At 42.1% G+C, this 20,665-nt stretch overlaps 1 protein-coding gene across 1 annotated transcript in view; it reads right to left on the bottom strand.

The window, feature by feature from the left end:
• PTGS1 (prostaglandin-endoperoxide synthase 1) overlaps positions 1 to 20,665 on the bottom strand; it is a gene marked incomplete at its 3' end in the record, with an annotated part of 98,472 nt that overhangs the window by 12,828 nt on the left and 64,979 nt on the right. The window contains exons 7-9 of the mRNA XM_082263286.1: positions 7,465 to 7,548; positions 5,041 to 5,287; positions 2,125 to 2,411 (exon numbers count right to left, since the gene is read on the bottom strand). Of these exons, the coding sequence (XP_082119412.1) occupies positions 2,125 to 2,411; positions 5,041 to 5,287; positions 7,465 to 7,548 (618 nt within the window). The remainder of the gene's footprint in view (positions 1 to 2,124; positions 2,412 to 5,040; positions 5,288 to 7,464; positions 7,549 to 20,665) is intronic.

Genomic DNA, 20,665 nt, shown 5'->3' with positions numbered 1-20,665 from the left:
CAGAACACCCCCCCCCCCAACCCCAGAAAGAAAACTCCTAACCCCTGGAAAAACCCAACCCAAGAAAAACCCTAACCCTTATGATTGAAAAAACCCTAACCCAGGGGAAAAAAACTATAATAAACCCTAACCACAGAAAAACCCCTAAACCCCAGAAAAAAAACCCTAACCCTGGGGGGGTGGGGGGGGGGGAAACCTAGGATAAACCCTAATACTAAAAGAAAAACCCTAACCCCAGTGGAAAAAAACTATAATAAACCCTAACCACAGAAAAACCCCTAACCCCAGAAAAAAACCCTAACCCTGGGGTGGGGGGGGGGTGGGGGGGGTGGGGGGGGATCCTAGGATAGACCCTAATACTAAAAGAAAAATCCTAACCCCAGGGGAAAAAAACAAATTTGAATAAATCCCTGCAACAGAAAAAAACCCTAACCCCAGAAAGAGACCCCCAACCTTAGAAAAACCCCTAACCCCAGGGGAAAAAAACCTAGAATACACTCTAACCACAGGAAAAAAAACCCTAACCCTAGAAAGAGACCCCAACCCTAAAAAAACCCCTAACTCTAGAAGAACCACAAACCCCCCAAAAAACCCAAACCCTAGAAAGAAACCCTAACCCCAGGGAAAAAAAACCTAGCATAAACTCTAACCACAGAAAAAAACCCTAACCACAGAAAGAGACCCCAACCCTAAAAAAATCCTAACTCTAGAAGAACCACAAACCCAGAAAGAAACCCCTAACCCCAGGGGGAAAAACGACATTAGGGGTTTTCTGTGGCTAGGGTTTATTCTAGGTTTTATTTCCCCTGGGGTTAGGTGTTTTTCTAGGGTTGGGGTTTTTCTGTGGTTAGGGTTTATTCTAACCCCCCCCCCCCCCCCCCCCCGGAAAAAAAAAAACCCTAACCACAGAAAACCCCAATCCTAGAAAAAACCCTAACCCCAGGGAAAAAAACCTAGAATAAACCCTAACCACAGAAAACCCCTAACCCCCCCCCCCCCCCCACAAAAAAAAACCTAACCCCAGGGGTTTTTCTAGGGTTGGGTTATTTTTTGTGGGGTTAGGAGTTTTTCCTGTGGTTAGGGTTTACTCCAACCCCCCATATAAACCCTAACCACACAAAACCCCAGCCCTAGAAAAACCCCTAACCCCAGGGAAAAAAACCTAGAGTAAACCCTAACCACAGAAAACCCACCACCCCCCCCCAAAAAAAAAAACCTAACCCTAGGGTTGGGTTATTTTTTGGTGGGGTTAGGAGTTTTTCCTGTGGTTAGGGTTTATTCCAACCCCCCAAATATACCCCAACCACAGAAAACCCCAGCCCTAGAAAAACCCCTAACCCCAGTGAAAAAACCTAGAATAAACCTTAACCACAGAAACCACTAACCCCAGAAAGAGTCCCCAACCCTAAAAAAACCCTAACTCTTGAATAACCACAAACCCCCAAAAAACCCTACCCCCCCCCCCCAAAAAAAAAAAAACATGCCCTAGAAAGAAAGCCCAACCCTAGAAAAAACCTTAACCCCAGGGGAAAAAAAAAACGTAGGGGTTGTTCTGTGGTTAGGGTTTATTCTAAGTTTCCCTGGGGTTAGGGGTTTTTCGTGGTTAGGGTTTTTTTTTTTTGGGGGGGGGTTAAAATAAACCCTAACCACAGAAAACCCCTAACCCCAGGGGGAAAAAAATAGAATAAACCCTAACAACAGAAAACCCCCTAACCCTAGAAATAGACCCCAACCCTAAAAAAAAAACCTAACCCCAGGGACAAAGCCTAGAGTAAACCCTAACCACAGAAAAAAACTGGGATGCTTTCCTGTGCTACCAAAAAATGTAGCTCCACCCTGTTGGTACGGTGCTAATGTGCTTGGTACCCCAACGAATGGGTCCGAAAAAAGTGGTACGGTTCGGAATTAGGGTACCATTCACAACTTTTGACAATGGAAACGGCAAAAATTGCGTACCGTACCGAAACCGAACCGTACCGCTCAGTGGAAACGAGGCATTAGGTACTATTTTCTACAGATGTAACGACATATAATATGGAAACAACCATCTTATAGTCCCAGTATGGGGTGTACAAACATTTATTCATACAGTATTGAAGGACATATCTCTATAGGTTGCCTTACCTTCCCGGCAATTTGCTTGGAGAAGGATTCCACTAGTGCTTCCACTCCGTAGTCTGTCAGCATAGAATGGTTGTAAATAAAGTGACTGTAGTTATATTCCTGTCCCATAATGAGGAAGCTGTCGGGCATTAGGGGGTGCCAGTGATACAACTGATTGAACTCCACAGCAATCCTGTTACGGTACTGAAACTGGACCCCAAAGAGCAATTCCGGATCAAATTTCAGTTTCAAGTAATAGCCACTGAGATGTTGTACGTAGTCTTCAATGACAATCTTAATGGTCTCTCCTGCAAGCAATAGAAAAACAAAAAAGACATAAGAACGGAAACCCGACATAAAGGGTCTTGTAGAGCCCCCCCCCAGTGTCCTCTTCTGCTAGGACCGAGGACAGTCTCGAGGAAGCCACTTGGCACCTTCCATTGCTAGGACACAGGTGGCTTCTTAAGGAAGCTTCCTAACATCCATCTGTTGCTAGGACACAGGCAGCTTCTCAAGGCAGCTTCCTAGTGTCCTCTGTTGCTAGGACAAAGGTGGCTTGTGCCACCCAGCAGGCAGCAATTTTTACCTAGTGTCCTCCATTGCTAGGAAACCATCCTTCTGTTGCTAGGATGCAGGTTTCTATTGCAGCCTCCATTGCTTCCTAGCATCTTCTGTTGCTAGGACACAGGCGGCTTGGTGCTAGGAAGCAGGCAGTTATTCTCACCTAGTGTCCTCCATTGCTAGGAAACAAGCAGCTTCTGAAGGAAGCTATCCAGCATCCTTCTGTTGCTAGGATGCAGGTTTCTATTGCTGCCTAGCAGCCTCCATTGTTAGAATGCAGGAAGCTTCCTAGCATCTTCTGTTGCTAGGACACAGGTGGCTTGGTGCTAGGAAGCAGGGAGTTATTGTCACCTAGTGTCCTCCATTGCTAGGAAACAAGCAGCTTCTGAAGGAAGCCATCTAGCATCCTTCTGTTGCTAGGATGCGGGCGGCTATTGCTGCCTAGCAGCCTCCATTGTTAGAATGCAGGAAGCTTCCTAGCATCTTCAGTTACTAGGACACAGGTGGCTTGGTGCTAGGAAGCAGGCAGTTATTGTCACCTAGTGTCCTCCAGTGCTAGGAAACAAGAAGCTTCTAAAGAAAGTCATCCAGCATCCTTCTGTTGCTAGGATGCGGGTGGTTATTGCTGCTTAGCATCCTCCATTGTTAGAATGCAGGAAGCTTCCTAGCATCTTTAGTTGCTATCACACAGGTGGCTTGGTGCTAGGAAGCAGGCAGTTATTGTCACCTAGTGTCCTCCATTGCTAGGAAACAAGCAGCTTCTGAAGAAAGTCATCCAGCATCCTTCTGTTGCTAGGATGCAGGTAGCTTCTCAAGGAAGCCGCCTAGGACCCTCTGTTGCTAGGACACAGGTGGCTTTTGCCACCCAGCATCCTTTTGGTGCTAGTAAGAAGGTAGAAATTGCTGCCTGGTATCCCCCATAGCTTAGGACTTAAGCAGCTTCTGAAGGAGGCTGTACAGCATCCTTCTGTTGCTTGGACGCAGGTGGCTATTGCCACCTAGCATTCTCCATTGTTACGACAGTGGCGACATCCCAAGGAGGCCACCTAGCATCCTCTATTGCTAGGACACAGGTGGCCTGTGCCGCCCAACATCCTTTTGGTCCTAGTAAGCAGGCATCAACTGTCACCTAATGTCCTCCATTGCTAGGACACAAGCAACTTCTGAAGGAAGCTAACATCCCTCTGTTACTAGGATGCAGGCAGCTTCTCAAAAAAGCCACCTAGTGCCCTCTGTTGCTAGGGTACAGGTGGCTTGTGCCGCCCAACATCTTTTTGGTGCTGGGAAGGAGGCAGTAATTGTCACCTTATGTCCTCCATTGCTAGGAAACAAGCAGCTTCTGAAGGAAGCCACCCAGCATCCTCCATTGGTAAGGACGCAGGTAACTTCTCAAGGAAGCCATCTAGCATCCTCTGTTGCTAGGACACAGGTGGCTTGTGCCGCCCAACATCCTTTTGGTCCTAGTAAGCAGGCATCAATAGTCACCTAATGTCCTCCATTGATAGGACACAAACAACTTCTGAAGGAAGCTGACTAACATCCCTCTGTTGCTAGGATGCAGGCAGCTTCTCAAAAAAGCCACCTAGTGCCCTCTGTTGCTAGGGTACAGGTGGCTTGTGCCGCCCAACATCTTTTTGGTGCTGGGAAGGAGGCAGTAATTGTCACCTTATGTCCTCCATTGCTAGGAAACAAGCAGCTTCAGAAGGAAGCCATCCAGCATCCTTCTGTTGCTAGGATGCGGGCGGCTATTGCTACCCAGCATGCTCCATTGGCAAGGACGCAGGTACCTTCTCAAAGACGCCGCCTAGCATCCTCTGTTGCTAGGACACAGGTGGCTTGTGCCGCCCAACATCCTTTTGGTCCTAGTAAGCAGGCACCAATTGCCGCCTAATGTCCTCCATTGCTAGGACACAAGCAGCTTCTGAAGGAAGCTAACATCCCTCTGTTGCTAGGATGCAGGCAGCTTCTCAAAAAAGCCACCTAGTGCCCTCTGTTGCTAGGGTACAGGTGGTTTGTGCCGCCCAACATCTTTTTGGTGCTGGGATGGAGGCAGTAATTGTCACCTAGTGTCCTCCATTGCTAGGAAAACAAGCAGCTTCTGTTGCTAGGATGCGGGCGGCTATTGCTACCCAGCACCCTCCATTGTTAGGACGCAGGTAACTTCTCAGGGAAGCCGCCTAGCATCCTCTGTTGAAAAGTATATAATTCTGGTTCGTATCCGGGTCACGGCACCAAAAAAATAAATAAAAGAAAAGTATATAATTCCGGGTTTGTATCCAGGTCACTGCACCAAAAAAATATATAATTCATTTTTGGTAAGAGTATAATTGGGTTTATAACAAGCAGAGGCGGTACACCTAAATATAAGCCGCTTACCAATGAGAATAAGCCTTGTGGTCTGAAAGAGCTGCTCATCGTCCCACGTGGGATGTTCCTTCTTTAACACGTCACACACCCGATTGTGCTCACGGAGCCAAAGAGTAGCATACATCATCAATCCGGGGAGAAGCCCAAACACCTCCTGCCCCATTGCCATCTGTTTATCTTTGGGGATATTCTCTGGGTAGATCATGTGGATGGGAGCTTCCAGCACTGTTGGTGGATACATATCTCCATTTATTATCTGAAGTGCAAAGAGACCCATGAAGAAATGTATTGTGTTAGCTCTGTGTTGGACATGAACAAGGGACACATGCTGGTAACACACTGCAAACACTAATCTATTACTTATTATTATTAATACCTATTATTTTTATTTATTTTTCAATGATTATTATTATTATTACTTTTTATTATTTTTGTTGTTATGGTTTACCAATGTATTGCTAATTATTATTTATAGTTTTTATGTATTATTATCACCTACTTTGTATTATTTTTTATTATTATTACCTATTATTTTTTTTTCAATGATTATTATTATTACTTTTTATTATTTTTGTTGTTATGTTTTACCAATGTATTGCTAATTATTATTTATAGTTTTTATGTATTATTATCACCTACTTTGTATTATTTTTTATTATTATTATTACCTATTATTTTTTTTTTCAATGACTATTATTATTGTTATTACGTTTTATTATTTTTGTTGTTATGGTTTACCAATGTATTGCTAATTATTATTTATAGTTTTTATGTATTATTATTATTACTTACTTTGTATTACTTATTTTTTATTATTATTACCTATTTTTTTTTCAATGACTATTATTATTGTTATTACTTTTTATTATTTTTGTTGTTATGGTTTACCAATGTATTGCTAATTATTATTTATAGTTTTTATGTATTATTATCACTTACTTTATATTATTTTTTATTATTATTACCTATTATTTTTTTTAATGATTATTATTATTATTACTTTTGACTATTTTTGTTGTTATGGTTTACCAATGTATTGCTAATTATTATTTATAGTTTTTATGTATTATTATCACTTACTTTGTATTATTTTTTATTATTATTACCTATTATTTTTTTTTCAATGATTATTATTATTACTTTTTACTATTTTTGTTGTTATGGTTTACCAATGTATTGCTAATTATTATTTATAGTTTTTATGTATTATTATCACTTACTTTATATTATTTATTATTACCTATTATTTTTATTTTTTTCAATTATTATTTTTTATTATTGTTATAGTTTACAAATGTATTATTATTTATTAGCATTATTATTAAATATCTATTGTTTCTATGTGTTACTTATTTATTCGCAATATTACCTATTTTTAATTACTTTTCTATTATTGTTAAAATTATTACTTTTTTTTTTTTACTTATTGTTACTTTTTTTTTACTTATTGTTACTTTAGTTTACAAACGTATTACTTCTTATTTATTAGCATTATTAATAAATATGTATTGTTTTTATGTGTTACTTATTATTTATTAGAAATATTACCTATATTTATTTATTTTTCTATTATTGTTATTACTTATTGTTACTATAGTTTACACATGTATTACTTATTATTATTTATTAGAAATATTACCTATATTTATTTTTCTATTATTGTTATTACTTATTGTTACTATAGTTTACAAATGTATTACTTATTATTATTAGAAATATTACCTATATTTATTTATTTATTTTTCTATTATTGTTATTACTTATTGTTACTATAGATTACAAATGTATTACTTATTATTATTTATTAGAAATATTACCTATATTTATTTATTTTTCTATTATTGTTATTACTTATTGTCACTATAGTTTACAAATGTATTACTTCTTATTTATTAGCATTATTAATAAATATGTATTGGTTTTATGTGTTACTTATTATTTATTAGAAATATTACCTATATTTATTTATTTTTCTATTATTGTTATTACTTATTGTTACTATAGTTTACAAATGTATTGCTTATTATTATTTATTAGAAATATTACCTATATTTATTTATTTTTCTATTATTGTTATTACTTATTGTTACTATAGTTTACAAATGTATTACTTATTATTATTTATTACAAATATTACCTATATTTATTTATTTTTCTATTATTGTTATTACTTATTGTTACTATAGTTTACAAATGTATTACTTATTATTATTTATTACAAATATTACCTATATTTATTTATTTTTCTATTATTGTTATTACTTATTGTTACTATAGTTTACAAATGTATTACTTATTATTTATTAGCAATATGATATATTATTTATAATTAATTGGACCATCATGTAGAAACTTTTAGTTGTCCTCCATAGAAAGTTTACATAGACTGAAGCGACTAGGAGGAAATGAAAATGATAAAACGCACACACATACCTGATATTTCAGCTTTCCATCTTTAAATAGGCGAAGTGCATGCTGACGTTTCAGAGAGTCTCCATAGACATGGCTGAGATCAACCTACAAGACAGATTACAATGTGATCAGCATATGAATGATGTAACTCCATTATATTTGTAGATAAACCAATCAAAGTAAAATATCTTCATTAATTGATACCTTATGTCAAATACATCCAGAGGAACGCCCACATAAATAAAGATAAGAACGCTGCAATTTCCGCACCACTGACTTTGAGATGAGCGAGTTTGGGGTGAAGGAACTTGACTGGCCTGCACAGTGTCCTGACCTCAACCCAACATAACACCTTTACAGCAGGCTCAAATTACCTCAACAGTTTGAGGGGAACAGTTTGGGGTTGGACCCTTCCTGTTCCAACATGACTGCACACCAGTGCACAAAGCAAGGTCCACGCAGAAGCCAACGCATACATACACTCTAATTCAGGGGTCTTCAAACTATGGCCCTCCAGCTGTTGTGGAACTACACGTCCCATGAGGCGTTGTAAAACTCTGACATTCACAGACATGACGGGAATTGTAGTTCCTGAACAACTGGAGGGCCATAGTTTGAAGACCCCAGAATTAGAGTGTATGTATGCGTTGGCTTCTGCGTGGACCTTGCTTTGTGCACTGGTGGACAGTCATGTTGGAACAGGAAGGGTCCAACCCCAAACAGTTCCCACAAAGTTGGAAGCATGAAATTTAGTTTCAGTGAAGAATTCCCTTCACTGGAACTAAGGGGCCAAGCCCAACCCCTGAAAAACAACCCCACACCATAATCCCCCCTTCCACCAAATGATTTGGACCAGTGCACAAAGCAAGGTCCATAAAGACATGGATGAGTGAGTTTGGGGTGGAGGAACTTGACAGTCCTGACCTCAACCCGATAGAACACCTTTTGGATGCATTAGAGCGGAAACTGCGAGCCAGGCCTCCTCGTCCCACATCAGTGCCTGACCTCACAAATGCGCTTCTGGAAGAATGGTGAAACACTCCCATAGACACACTCCTAAACCTTGTGGACAGCCTTCCCATAAGAGTTGAAGCTGTTATAGCTGCAAAGGGTGGGCCAACTCAATATTGAATCCTACGGACTAAGACTGGGGTGCCATTAAAGTTCATCTCATATTTTAATATTTGATTTTTTTTTCATTGCATTCTTTATTTTAGACCTGAAAATTGCTTCAGGGGTTTCTCTGGGGCACAAGGGTTGAGAAATGCTGCTCGATATAGTATTATAACTTCACTGCTTTGCAGCTACATAAATGTTAATATAGGAAGGTGGGGAATGGAGAAGCTGGGCCAGCATTAAGAATATTAAGCCACTCCGAGAAAAGAAGAGGGCTGTGACATACAAAGAGAGGGAGAGGGGGATGTGCTAGGAATTGACTCTTCCTTGAGTAGTAAAACTTTAAAAAAAGATAAAAAAACTTTATAAAAATAAATTTAGAACAATTTAAAAAAAAAAATTGTTTATGTAGAAAAAACAATGCAAGTAAGCATTTACAATACCTAATTTTTCTCTTATTTTTCCTACAATTTTTTACATTGAAATATAGAAGATTGATGGCAGAAAAAAAAAAAAAAAAAAAGACCAAGCAGTCCATCAAGTCCTGGCTCACTTCTTTATATACTGTATAATAAATATTTTTATATTTTATATTTTTGCCAAGCTTTATATTTTTGCCTGGTCAGAAGATCTGTTTGTGTTGTACCTTACAATCTTTCTAAACCTTTTTTATTAATAGATTTGGGAGCAAGTTTTCTATATAAATACAAAGGAACTCTCTCAACAAAAAAACCCCTGAGGAAGCGGGTGAGATCCCAAGAAACATGTCGGGCAATACCCAATAGGATACGTTTTTTTGCGGTTTTACTGCTTTACACTATTCCAATGGGGTATCACTAGAGAGTCTCCCTAATGTACTGTCTGCTTTCAGATGAAGTGTCATTTGTATAAACTGTATGGATTAATGGTTTTATGATGTTACAATAAAAATGGATTTTTGTAAGATCTTACCGTAAAATCCTTTTCTCTTAAGCTCATTGACAGACGCAGTCCTCTTGATTAATATCAAATTGGGTTATACTGCCCTCTACAGGAGTAGGACACTAGGCAGAAGAAAACGTTCTGGCCACACCTTAGGGGCAGTCCCAGAGGGTATATCCTCTCTCTCTCTGCTACAGGATGTCAGTTATGTCACAAAGCAGTGTCAGAGAATTTAACCCAACCCAACTCAAGATAGAGGGGTGGGTACTGCGTCTGTCAATGAGCTTAAGAGAAAAGGATTTTACGGTAAGATCTTACAAAAATCCATTTTTCTCTGTCGCTCATTGACAGACGCAGTCCTCTTGATTAATATCAAATTGGGACGTTCCAAAGCAGTGCCACAAATGAGGGGTGGGATAACAGAAATCAAAATTCAAATCCAGAAGGCCCAACCGGTGCCGACTAGAAGTCTTAAAGGCTCATCAGACAAAAGGATGAGACTTAACTGAAAACCCAACAGAAAAAAACCCTCGAGGTAGACCAACGGTCTCCTCAAATTGCGGCCTGCAGAACCTTGCGGCCAAAAGAGGCATCCGCCGATGCCATCACATCAACTTTATACAATTTTGGAAAGGTATGAACCGACGAACAGGTAGCTGCCTTGCACACCTGGACCACTGACGCCTGATGGCGGAAGGCCCAGGAAGCACTAAGCGCCCAAGTGGAGTGCGCCTTAACAGGGAACGGAGGATTCCGACCCTTAATAGAATAAGCCTGTACCACCGTCTGTCTGATCCATCTGGAGATAGTCGCGGCAGATGCAGGCAACCCCTTTTTGGGGCCATCCGTGATCACAAAAAGTGAATCCGTCTTACGAAACGAGTCCGTAGTTTTCAAGTATACCCTGATTGCCCGAACCACATCCAAGGAATGTAACGCAAACTCCCGAGGATGACTGGGCTTAGGACACAGGGAAGGTAACACAATATCTTCATTCAGATGAAACTCTGAAACCACTTTAGGAAGGAAGGATGGATTCGGACGAAGAACCACCTTATCTCTATGAACCACCAGATATGGGGAATGACAAGATAATGCGGCCAGTTCTGACACCCTGCGTGCAGAAGTGATGGCCACCAAGAAGGCCACCTTCTGGGATAACGTAAGCAAGGGAATCTCCCTGATATTTTCAAAGGGAGGTTTCTGAAGAACCGACAACACCAAATTAAGATCCCAGGGCGGCAAGGGTGCGTGCACCGGAGGAGCCAGGTGCCGCACCCCCTGGATGAAATTCTGCACCAAGGAATGAGTAGCCAAAGGCTTCTGAAAGAAGATTGCTAACGCTGAAACTTGACCCTTGACAGTACTCAAGGCCAGCTTCTGCTCAACCCCCTGTTGCAGAAAAGCCAAGATTCAGGTCACCGAATAGGCACGTGGAGGAAATCCAAGGGATTCACACCACGCAATATAAGACTTCCATGTGCGATGATAGACTTTTCTGGAAGTCGCTTTCCTTGCTTTAATTAGAGTAGGAATGACTGAAGCTGACAAACCCTTGTCCTTTAGCACCTGGGTCTCAACAGCCAGGCCGTTAAAGCCAGCGATCGTAAAGCAGGATGGAAGATCGGTCCCTGAGACAGCAGGTCCTCCCTGAGAGGAAGTCGCCACGGGACGTCCGCGATCAGTCTGACCAGGTCGGCACGACAGGGCCAATCCGGAGCCACCAGGATGACTGGAATTCCCTCCACCTCTATCCTGCGAAGAAGTTTCGGCAGCAACTTGAGAGGAGGGAAGGCATACAGTAGCTGATACTGCCCCCACGGGGCAACCAGCGCGTCTGCAGCGTCTGCTAGAGGATCGCGGGAGCGAGCTACAAACCTCTGCACCTTCCTGTTGAGCCGAGATGCCAACAGATCCACATCCGGGGTGCCCCAACTAAGGCACAGTTGGTGAAATATTTCTGGATGAAGAGACCATTCCCCTTGATCCAGAATCTGACGGCTGAGATAATCTGCCTGCCAATTTTCCACCCCCGGAATGAATACCGCGGAGAGAGCTGGAACAAACCGTCCCGCCCAATGAAGAATGCTGGCCACTTCTATGGCCGCCAGAGCACTCTTGGTGCCCCCTTGATGATTGACGTAAGCCACGGCCGTGGCATTGTCCGACTGGATACGAACCGGGCTGCCCCGGAGCTGCAGGGAGAAACACTTTTGCTAAGGATGTGTCTAAAATTAGACCCAGATATTCCAGCCTCCTGGTGGGAACCAGAGATGACTTCTGCAGGTTCACCAGCCACCCGAACTCTTGCAAAGAGATCATAGTGATCTCCAAATCTAGCAACAGAGCCTGCGGAGATTCCGCATGAAGAGGAAGATTGTCTAGGTAACCTAGAATCGATATGCCCCGCTGTCGCAACAGCGCCAAGACTGGGGCCAACACCTTTGTGAAGACCCGAGGAGCAGTGGCGAGACCAAAGGGTAACGCCGCAAACTGATAATGGTTCTCTCCTACGGAAAAGCGAAGAAAACGCTGATGTCCTGCAAAGATGGGAATATGAAGATAGGCATCCTTGATGTCTATGGACGCCAGAAAATCCCCCTGTCGCAGGGAGGCCACTACTGTGCGCATGGACTCCAAATTGAATTTTTATACCGGGACAAAATGATTGAGTGCTCTTAAGTCCAGAATTGGACGCACTTTGCCCTCTTTTCTGGGTATTGTGAATAGGTTCGAATAGAACCCCTGAAAATGTTCTGTCCAAGGAACGTGGACCACCACTCCTTGTTGCATCAAATCCGTTACTGCCCCCCGCAAAGCTTTTAATCGATCCGGGGATAGTCGAATATTGGAAGGGAAGAATCGCACCAGTGGAAGTGATCGAAACTCGATCTTGTATCCTGACCGTATGACCTCGCGAACCCATTTGTCCTGGATTCTGGAAAGCCATGGATCCGGAAACTGGTGAAGACGTCCCCCCACCCCAGAGATGGGTGGGGGCGCACCTTCAGGCTTTAGTGGTTTTATCTTCAGCTCTGGGAGAGCCGGACTTTTGTTTGACCCAACCAGCGCCCTTTGAAACCCCCTGGAGGGGCTTTGGAGGGCTTCGCCTTATCGCCTGCAAAAAAACGAAAAAACTTTTTATGAGCGGAAAAGGAAGGTCCCCGTCTGTGACGAGGTCCTTTACCCTTAGCAGTCTGTGGCAAAAAAGTGTTCTTGCCCCCAGTGAGATCCTTAATAATCTCATCCAAGGTGGCCCCAAACAGGCGATTCCCTTGAAAGGGAAGATTAGCCAAGGCTTTTTTGGAACCTTGATCCGCCGACCAGTACTTTAACCACAATACACGCCTGAGGACCACTGCTGAAATCGATGCACGCCCCAACAATGGAGTGGCGTCCAGAGCGGCGTCACAGACAAACTGTAGCCCTTGTATCATCTGCTCCAGCAAATCCGATACTGCCGGGGGGATACTTCTCCCCTCTAGGTCACGGTGTAACAACTTGGTCCATTCTGTCAATGTTTGTGAAACTAAACCAATGGCAACCACTGGCCTAAAGGCTGACCCTATCAGGGAAAAAATGAAGCGAGATACCGCTTCCACCTTACGATCCACCGGATCCCTAAAGGACGGAGCGTCCTCCAACGGGATAACAGTGGCTTTATTTAGTCTGGAAATCGGTGAATCCACCAATGGTGGTACCGTCCATTTTTTAAGGAGGGATTCCTCAAACGGATAGCGCCTAGCAATGCGTTTGGAAATAGCAGGGGTTCGTTTTGGACGACCCCATTCCTCTTTAATTAGATTACCAAAACACTTGGGCAAGGGAAACACCTTCGCCATTTTGGTAGGCTTGCTAGTACCAAAAGGAATTTCAGTATCCGCTACCTCTGCCGGTGTAACCTCAAGACTTAAGGTTTCCCGGACCGACACAACTAGTGCATCCACCAACGCTTCTTCTTGTGCTATGGTGGAGGCAGAAACGTCCTCCTCACTGTCTGAGGAGACCGTACCCGAGACACAAGCCCCAGAAGAGGGACCTGCAGCTGCAGTGACAGGCTCAGAATCTGTATCTGAAGTGTCAGATGAAATCGGGGTAGGCGGGGGTCGCTTTCTTGCCCCCCGTCCCTGACAGGCCACCTCCACCCGGGATACAAAAGACTCCAAAACCGCTGACAATGCATCAACAGTAAGTGGGGAACTGGAGGATCCTGCGGCCACCTCGAGGGGATCAGGTCCCAAGCATATTTGAATCCAGTTATTGTTGACTGACTCACTACAAATTCGGTGATGGGGCACTTAAAGGTTTTTGATCATTTATAATCTATTTTTTTTTTTTTAGTTTTTTTGTTTTGTTTTTTTGCAGTGTATCTACTTTTATTGCAGCAAATTCCTCTGTTTTTTCCTCTAATGCATACATTTTTTTTAAATTATTTTTTTTTATTATTATTTCTTTTTTACCTTTTTGTCTGAGTATGGATCTATGCCAGTCCCAAGCATGTTTGAATCCACATATTGTTGACTGACTCACTAAAAAGTTGGTGACAGGGCACTTAAAGGTTTTTGATAATTTATAATCTACTCTTTTTTTTTTTTTGTTGTTGTTGTTTTTTGCAGTGTATCTACTTTTATTGTAGCAAATTCCTCTGTTTTTGCTCTAATACATATATTTTTTAAAATTATTTTTAATTATTTTTTTTACCTTTTTGTCTGAATATGGATCTGTGCCAGTCCCAAGCATGTTTGAATCCACGTATTGTTGACTGACTCACTAAAAAGTTGGTGACGAGGTACTTAAAGGTTTTTGATAATTTATAATCTACTCTTTTTTTAGTTTTTTTTTTTTGTTTTTTTGTTTTTTGTAGTGTATCTACTTTTATTGCAGCAAATTCCTCTGTTTTTGCTCTAATGCATACATTTTTTTTTTAATTATTTATTATTATTATTTTTACCTTTTTGTTTGAGTATGGATCTATGCCAGTCCCAAGCATATTTGAATCCAGTTATTGTTGACTGACTCACTAAAAATTTGGTGACGGGGCACTTAAAGGTCATTTATAATCTACTCTTTTTTGTTTGTTTTTTTGCAGTGTATATACTTTTATTGCAGCAAATTCCTCTGTTTTTGCTCTAATGCATATTTTTTTTAATTATTTTTATTTTATTTTTTTACCTTTTCGTCTGTCTGAGTATGGATCTATACCAGTCCCAAGCATGTTTGAATCCACGTGTTGTTGACTGACTCACTAAAAATTTGGCGACGGGGCACTTAAAGGTTTTTGATAATTTGTAATCTACTCTTTTTTTTGTCGTTGTTTTTTGCAGTGTATCTACTTTTATTGCAGCAAATTCCTCTGTTTTTGCTCTAATGCATATTTTTTTTTTTATTATTATTATTTATTATTATTTATAATAAATTTATTTGTCTAAGTATGGATCTATGCCCGTCCCAAGCGTGTTTGAATCCACGTATTGTTGACTGACTCACTAGAAATTTGGCGACGGGGCACTTAAAGGTTTTTTTATAATTTGTAATCTACTCTTTTTTTTTGTTGTTGTTGTTTTTTGCAGTGCATCTACTTTTATTGCAGCCAATTCCTCTGTTTTTGCTCTAATGCATACATTTTTTTTTAATTATTTATCATTATTATTATTATTTTTTTACCTTTTTGTCTGAGTATGGATCTATGCCAGTCCCAAGCATATATGAATCCAGTTATTGTTGACTGACTCTCTAAAAATTTGGCACAGGGCACTTAAAGTTTTTTGAAAATTTATAATCTACTCTTTTTTTAGTTTTTTTATTTGTTTTTTTTTTTGGTTTTGTTTTTTTGGTTTTTTTGTTTGCAGTGTATCTACTTTTATTGCAGCAAATTCCTCTGTTTTTGCTCTAATGCATATATTTTTTTTTAATTATTTATCATTATTATTATTATTTTTTTACCTTTTTGTCTGAGTATGGATCTATGCCAGTCCCAAGCATGTTAGAATCCACTTATTGTTGACTGACTCACTAAAAAGTTGGTGACGGGGCACTTAAAGGTTTTTGATAATTTATAATCTACTCTTTTTTATTATTTTTTTGCAGTGTATCTACTTTTATTGCAGCAAATTCCTCTGTTTTTGCTCTAATGCATATTTTTTTTAAATTATTTTTATTAAATTTTTTTACCTTTTTGTCTGAGTATGGATCTATGCCAGTCCCAAGCATATTTGAATCCACTTATTGTTGACCGACTCACAAAAACATTTGGTGATGGTGACAGAGCACTTAAAAGTTTTTGATCATTTATAATCTACTCTTTTTTTGTTTTTGTTTTTTTGCAGTATAACTACTTTTATTGCAGCAAATTCCTCTGTTTTTGCTCTAATGCATATTTTTTTCCCTCTCTAAAGTACACAGGGTGGACATTAAAGCAAATTTCCATCAATGCATTGAAAGCTGAGAGGAAATGAATGCGGGTTGAGGTAAATAAAATGTAACAGGAGTAAGCTGGATGCGATATTTGGCCGGTATTGGCGACTTAATACTCCTTACAGGAAACGTTTTATTATGTTAAAACATGCGCTCAATATAAGCACAGCTGGGCTCGCTTCTCTTGTTTTTCCTGAGGCTTCGGATTTACTGCGAGTGTAATTCTCAATTTCCAAGTGAACTTTAAATTAAAAGTCCAGCCCAAACTTTTTTTTTTTTTTTTTTGGATAGAGTGGTGCTCTCGGTGTTGGGGTGATTATCCCTACTTGGAAAATGAAGCAGAATGTCCCCCAGGACAAAGGCAGTACCGTAAAGGGGAGTGATCAGTGCAAGCAGCATTAACATATTGTCCTTATACATAGTTGCTCACGGGATTATATAAAATATATTATAAAATATAATGAAAAAATAAATAAAAACCCAACACAATCTCTAACCTTTCCCTACTCTACCCTAAAAAATAAAATAAATTGGTTAGACTATAATATTTGCAATTTAAAGTGTCTCTAAAGCCAGAACTTTTCTTTTTTTTTTTTTTTTAGCTTTGAATATAGCAGGGGGGGGGGGGGGGAGTTAACCACTTCAGCTCCCACCCCTGTACACCCCCCCCCCCCCTATACAGCAGTGGCAAAAAGTTTTGAGAAACTCTGTAGGCAAGACCCCCCTGATGTGGGATTTTTTTAGAGCGACAATATCACCAAAGCGATTAAGAATGTATACATTTTAATTTACATAGATGTATAAAAAGACACTACAATACATGAGCTCAATAAAATAACATACCATAGCGGTTGACATATATATTAGTGATCGACCGATATCGGTTTTTCGTTGCCGATACCGATATTTTGGCCAATGCATATAGATATTTTTGTGCATTTAAAACATTTTTTTTTTTGTTACAGGTACTTTTGTGGAGAGATCTGGGGGTCCAAAACACCACAAACCTCCCTTCTGCACTTAAAAGTATGCAAAACACCAAGTTTGGCTGTTTTGAATGCTGTCATTTTTGTTAATCTGGCGCCGAGCAACCGGAAGTGATGTCATGTCATCACTTCTGGGTTTTACATGGAGACCTGATCAGAGCCGAATGCAGCTTTGATCGGGTCTTCGGCGTCCATGCAGGCTGGTTGCCTGGGTCTCCCGGTGGGACAGGAGACTTGGGCAAGTCGTGGAAGGCGGTGGGAGGGGGGGGAGGGGGCAACGTCCCCTTCAGCTCCTTGTAATGACAGCCGCATCGGCTCTTCCTCTCTTCTCCCCAGGTCCTTATATGGTTGTTGAAGAGGGGGGAGGGAAGGGAGCAGGAAAAGAACAAACACCCCATCTCCTGTAAATGTTGGTTGGAGCGTGTGGAAGAGGTGGGGATACCACCAGAAAACCGAGGTTGGAGCATGTGGAAGACGTGGAGATACCACTAGAAAACTGAGGTTGGAGCATGTGGAAGACGTGGGGATACCACTAGAAAACTGAGGTTGGAGCATGTGGAAGACGTGGGGATACCACTAGAAAACCGAGGTTGGAGCATGTGGAAGACGTGGGGATACCACCAGAAAACTGAGGTTGGAGCATGTGGAAGATGTGGGGCTACCACTAGAAAACCGAGGTTGGAGCATGTGGAAGACCTGGGGATACCACTAGAAAACCGAGGTTGGAGCATGTGGAAGACGTGGGGATACCACTAGAAAACCGAGGCTGGAGCATGTGGAAGACGTGGGGATACCACTAGAAAACTGATGTTGTAGCATGTGGAAGACGTGGGGATACCACTAGAAAACCGAGGTTGGAGCGTATGGAAGACGTGGGGATACCACAAGAAAACCGAGGCTGGAGCATGTGGAAGACGTGGGGATACCACTAGAAAACCGAGGTTGGAGCATGTGGAAGACGTGGGGATACCACTAGAAAACCGAGGTTGGAGCGTGTGGAAGACGTGGGAATACCACTAGAAAACCGAGGTTGGAGCATGTGGAAGACCTGGGGATACCACTAGAAAACCGAGGTTGGAGCATGTGGAAGATGTGGGGATACCACTAGAAAACCGATGTTGTAGCATGTGGAAGACGTGGGGATACCACTAGAAAACCGAGGTTGGAGCATGTGGAAGACGTGGGGATACCACAAGAAAACCCAGGTTGGAGCGTATGGAAGACGTGGGGATACCACAAGAAAACCGAGGTTGGAGCATGTGGAAGACGTGGAGATACCACTAGAAAACCGAGGTTGGAGCAAGTGGAAGACGTGGGGATACCACAAGAAAACCCAGGTTGGAGCGTATGGAAGACGTGGGGATACCACAAGAAAACCGAGGTTGGAGCATGTGGAAGACGTGGAGATACCACTAGAAAACCGAGGTTGGAGCGTGTGGAAGACGTGGGGATACCACAAGAAAGCCCAGGTTGGAGCGTATGGAAGACGTGGGGATACCACAAGAAAACCGAGGTTGGAGCATGTGGAAGACGTGGAGATACCACTAGAAAACCGAGGTTGGAGCATGTGGAAGACGTGGGGATACCACTAGAAAACCGAGGTTGGAGCGTGTGGAAGACGTGGGGATACCACTAGAAAACCGAGGTTGGAGCGTGTGGAAGACGTGGGAATACCACTAGAAAACCGAGGTTGGAACATGTGGAAGACCTGGGGATACCACTAGAAAACCGAGGTTGGAGCATGTGGAAGACGTGGGGATACCACTAGAAAACCGAGGCTGGAGCATGTGGAAGACGTGGGGATACCACTAGAAAACCGATGTTGTAGCATGTGGAAGACGTGGGGATACCACTAGAAAGCCGAGGTTGGAGCATGTGGAAGACGTGGGGATACCACAAGAAAACCCAGGTTGGAGCGTATGGAAGACGTGGAGATACCACAAGAAAACCGAGGTTGGAGCATGTGGAAGACGTGGAGATACCACTAGAAAACCGAGGTTGGAGCATGTGGAAGACGTGGGGATACCACAAGAAAACCCAGGTTGGAGCGTATGGAAGACATGGGGATACCACAAGAAAACCCAGGTTGGAGCGTATGGAAGACGTGGGGATACCACAAGAAAACCGAGGTTGGAGCATGTGGAAGACGTGGAGATACCACTAGAAAACCGAGGTTGGAGCATGTGGAAGACGTGGGGATACCACAAGAAAACCCAGGTTGGAGCGTATTTAAGACGTGGGGATACCACAAGAAAACCGAGGTTGGAGCATGTGGAAGACGTGGAGATACCACTAGAAAACCGAGGTTGGAGCATGTGGAAGACGTGGGGATACCACTAGAAAACCGAGGTTGGAGCGTGTGGAAGACGTGGGAATACCACAAGAAAACCCAGGTTGGAGCGTATGGAAGACGTGGGGATACCACAAGAAAACCGAGGTTGGAGCATGTGGAAGACGTCGAGATACCACTAGAAAACCGAGGTTGGAGCATGTGGAAGACGTGGGGATACCACTAGAAAACCGAGGTTGGAGCGTGTGGAAGACGTGGGGATACCACTAGAAAACCGAGGTTGGAGCGTGTGGAAGACGTGGGAATACCACTAGAAAACCGAGATTGGAACATGTGGAAGACCTGGGGATACCACTAAAAAACCGAGGTTGGAACATGTGGAAGACCTGGGGATACCACTAGAAAACCGAGGTTAGTGTGGCATTTGGAAGGACTGACCCTCTGGATCTCAAATTCTGACCATACCTTAGTATCGCTGGTCCATTAGTGGTATCCCCACGTCTTCCACACGCTCCAACGAACATTTACAGGAGACGGGAGTTTGTTCTTTTTCTGCTCCCTTCCCTCCCCCTCTTCGACCTGAATCCTTCTGTGTTTGTTGAAGACTTTTTCCAATTATCTGGGTCCTCACCGTATATACCCCTTGTGGTCCCATGGAGTTAGAGGTGGTTGTAGTAAATTTTTTTGGGCATCTGTGGTGATCTCCATTTGGTGTAGCCTTGGAAGGGACATGCAACAGCAAAAACCATACTTTTGTGTTTTTAAATATTCGGTTGCTCCTCCATTGTTGTGCAGCCCCAGCAGAAAAAATGCATTGTGTAACCATATTACCCTTTTCTATGGGGGAATGTAGAAAAGAGGATGAGCCAAGAGTGCTAGCGGGAGACCCAGGAAGAGGAAAATCAACACTCTTCTCGGGTCCCACTCACATGAACGCTCTTCTAAATGTAAAAAATGGAGAAGACATTGCTCCTAATTATCGAAAGCGATGCAAGCCCCTTTGTTAATTAGGAAGGATGAGTTCACGTTTCTGTGGCTGTGACAGGCAGAGGCACAGAGAACGAAAATCTGCTTGCTCCAATCTATCTGCCCATTCCCTGCCCCCCCACCCCCAGTCAGCTGAGAGTGTTAACTCTGTAGGCCCTGCTCGTGTAATGCAATCACTGCACGAGCAGAGAGAGGAGTACAATCTGTCAGCAGAAAGGTCACACCTGGCAGGGATCTGCAGCAGTTTTCTGTACAGAAAAATGCTGCATTACCTATGTTAATCAGGTCCAGAACTGCACTAGTTTCTATTTCACTCCGAAATAGAAACTGGCACAGGTAGACCTAAAGCAGGTCTATCTGCTCTGTTATTATGGCGCTCGTGCTATTTCTGACAGTTATGCCAGAATGGCGAAGGAAACTTAGTTAATTCCCCGACTTGAGCTAAAACAGGAAGCAGGCACAGGACCGTCCTGAATTTCTGACATGATTAACAAGTATTTTGTTGCAC

Source organism: Pelophylax lessonae (assembly GCF_965119305.1).
Source record: "Pelophylax lessonae genome assembly, chromosome: 7".
In the NCBI taxonomy this organism is placed as follows: Eukaryota; Metazoa; Chordata; class Amphibia; order Anura; family Ranidae; genus Pelophylax; species Pelophylax lessonae.
This window is presented reverse-complemented; position numbering and strand designations above follow the sequence as displayed.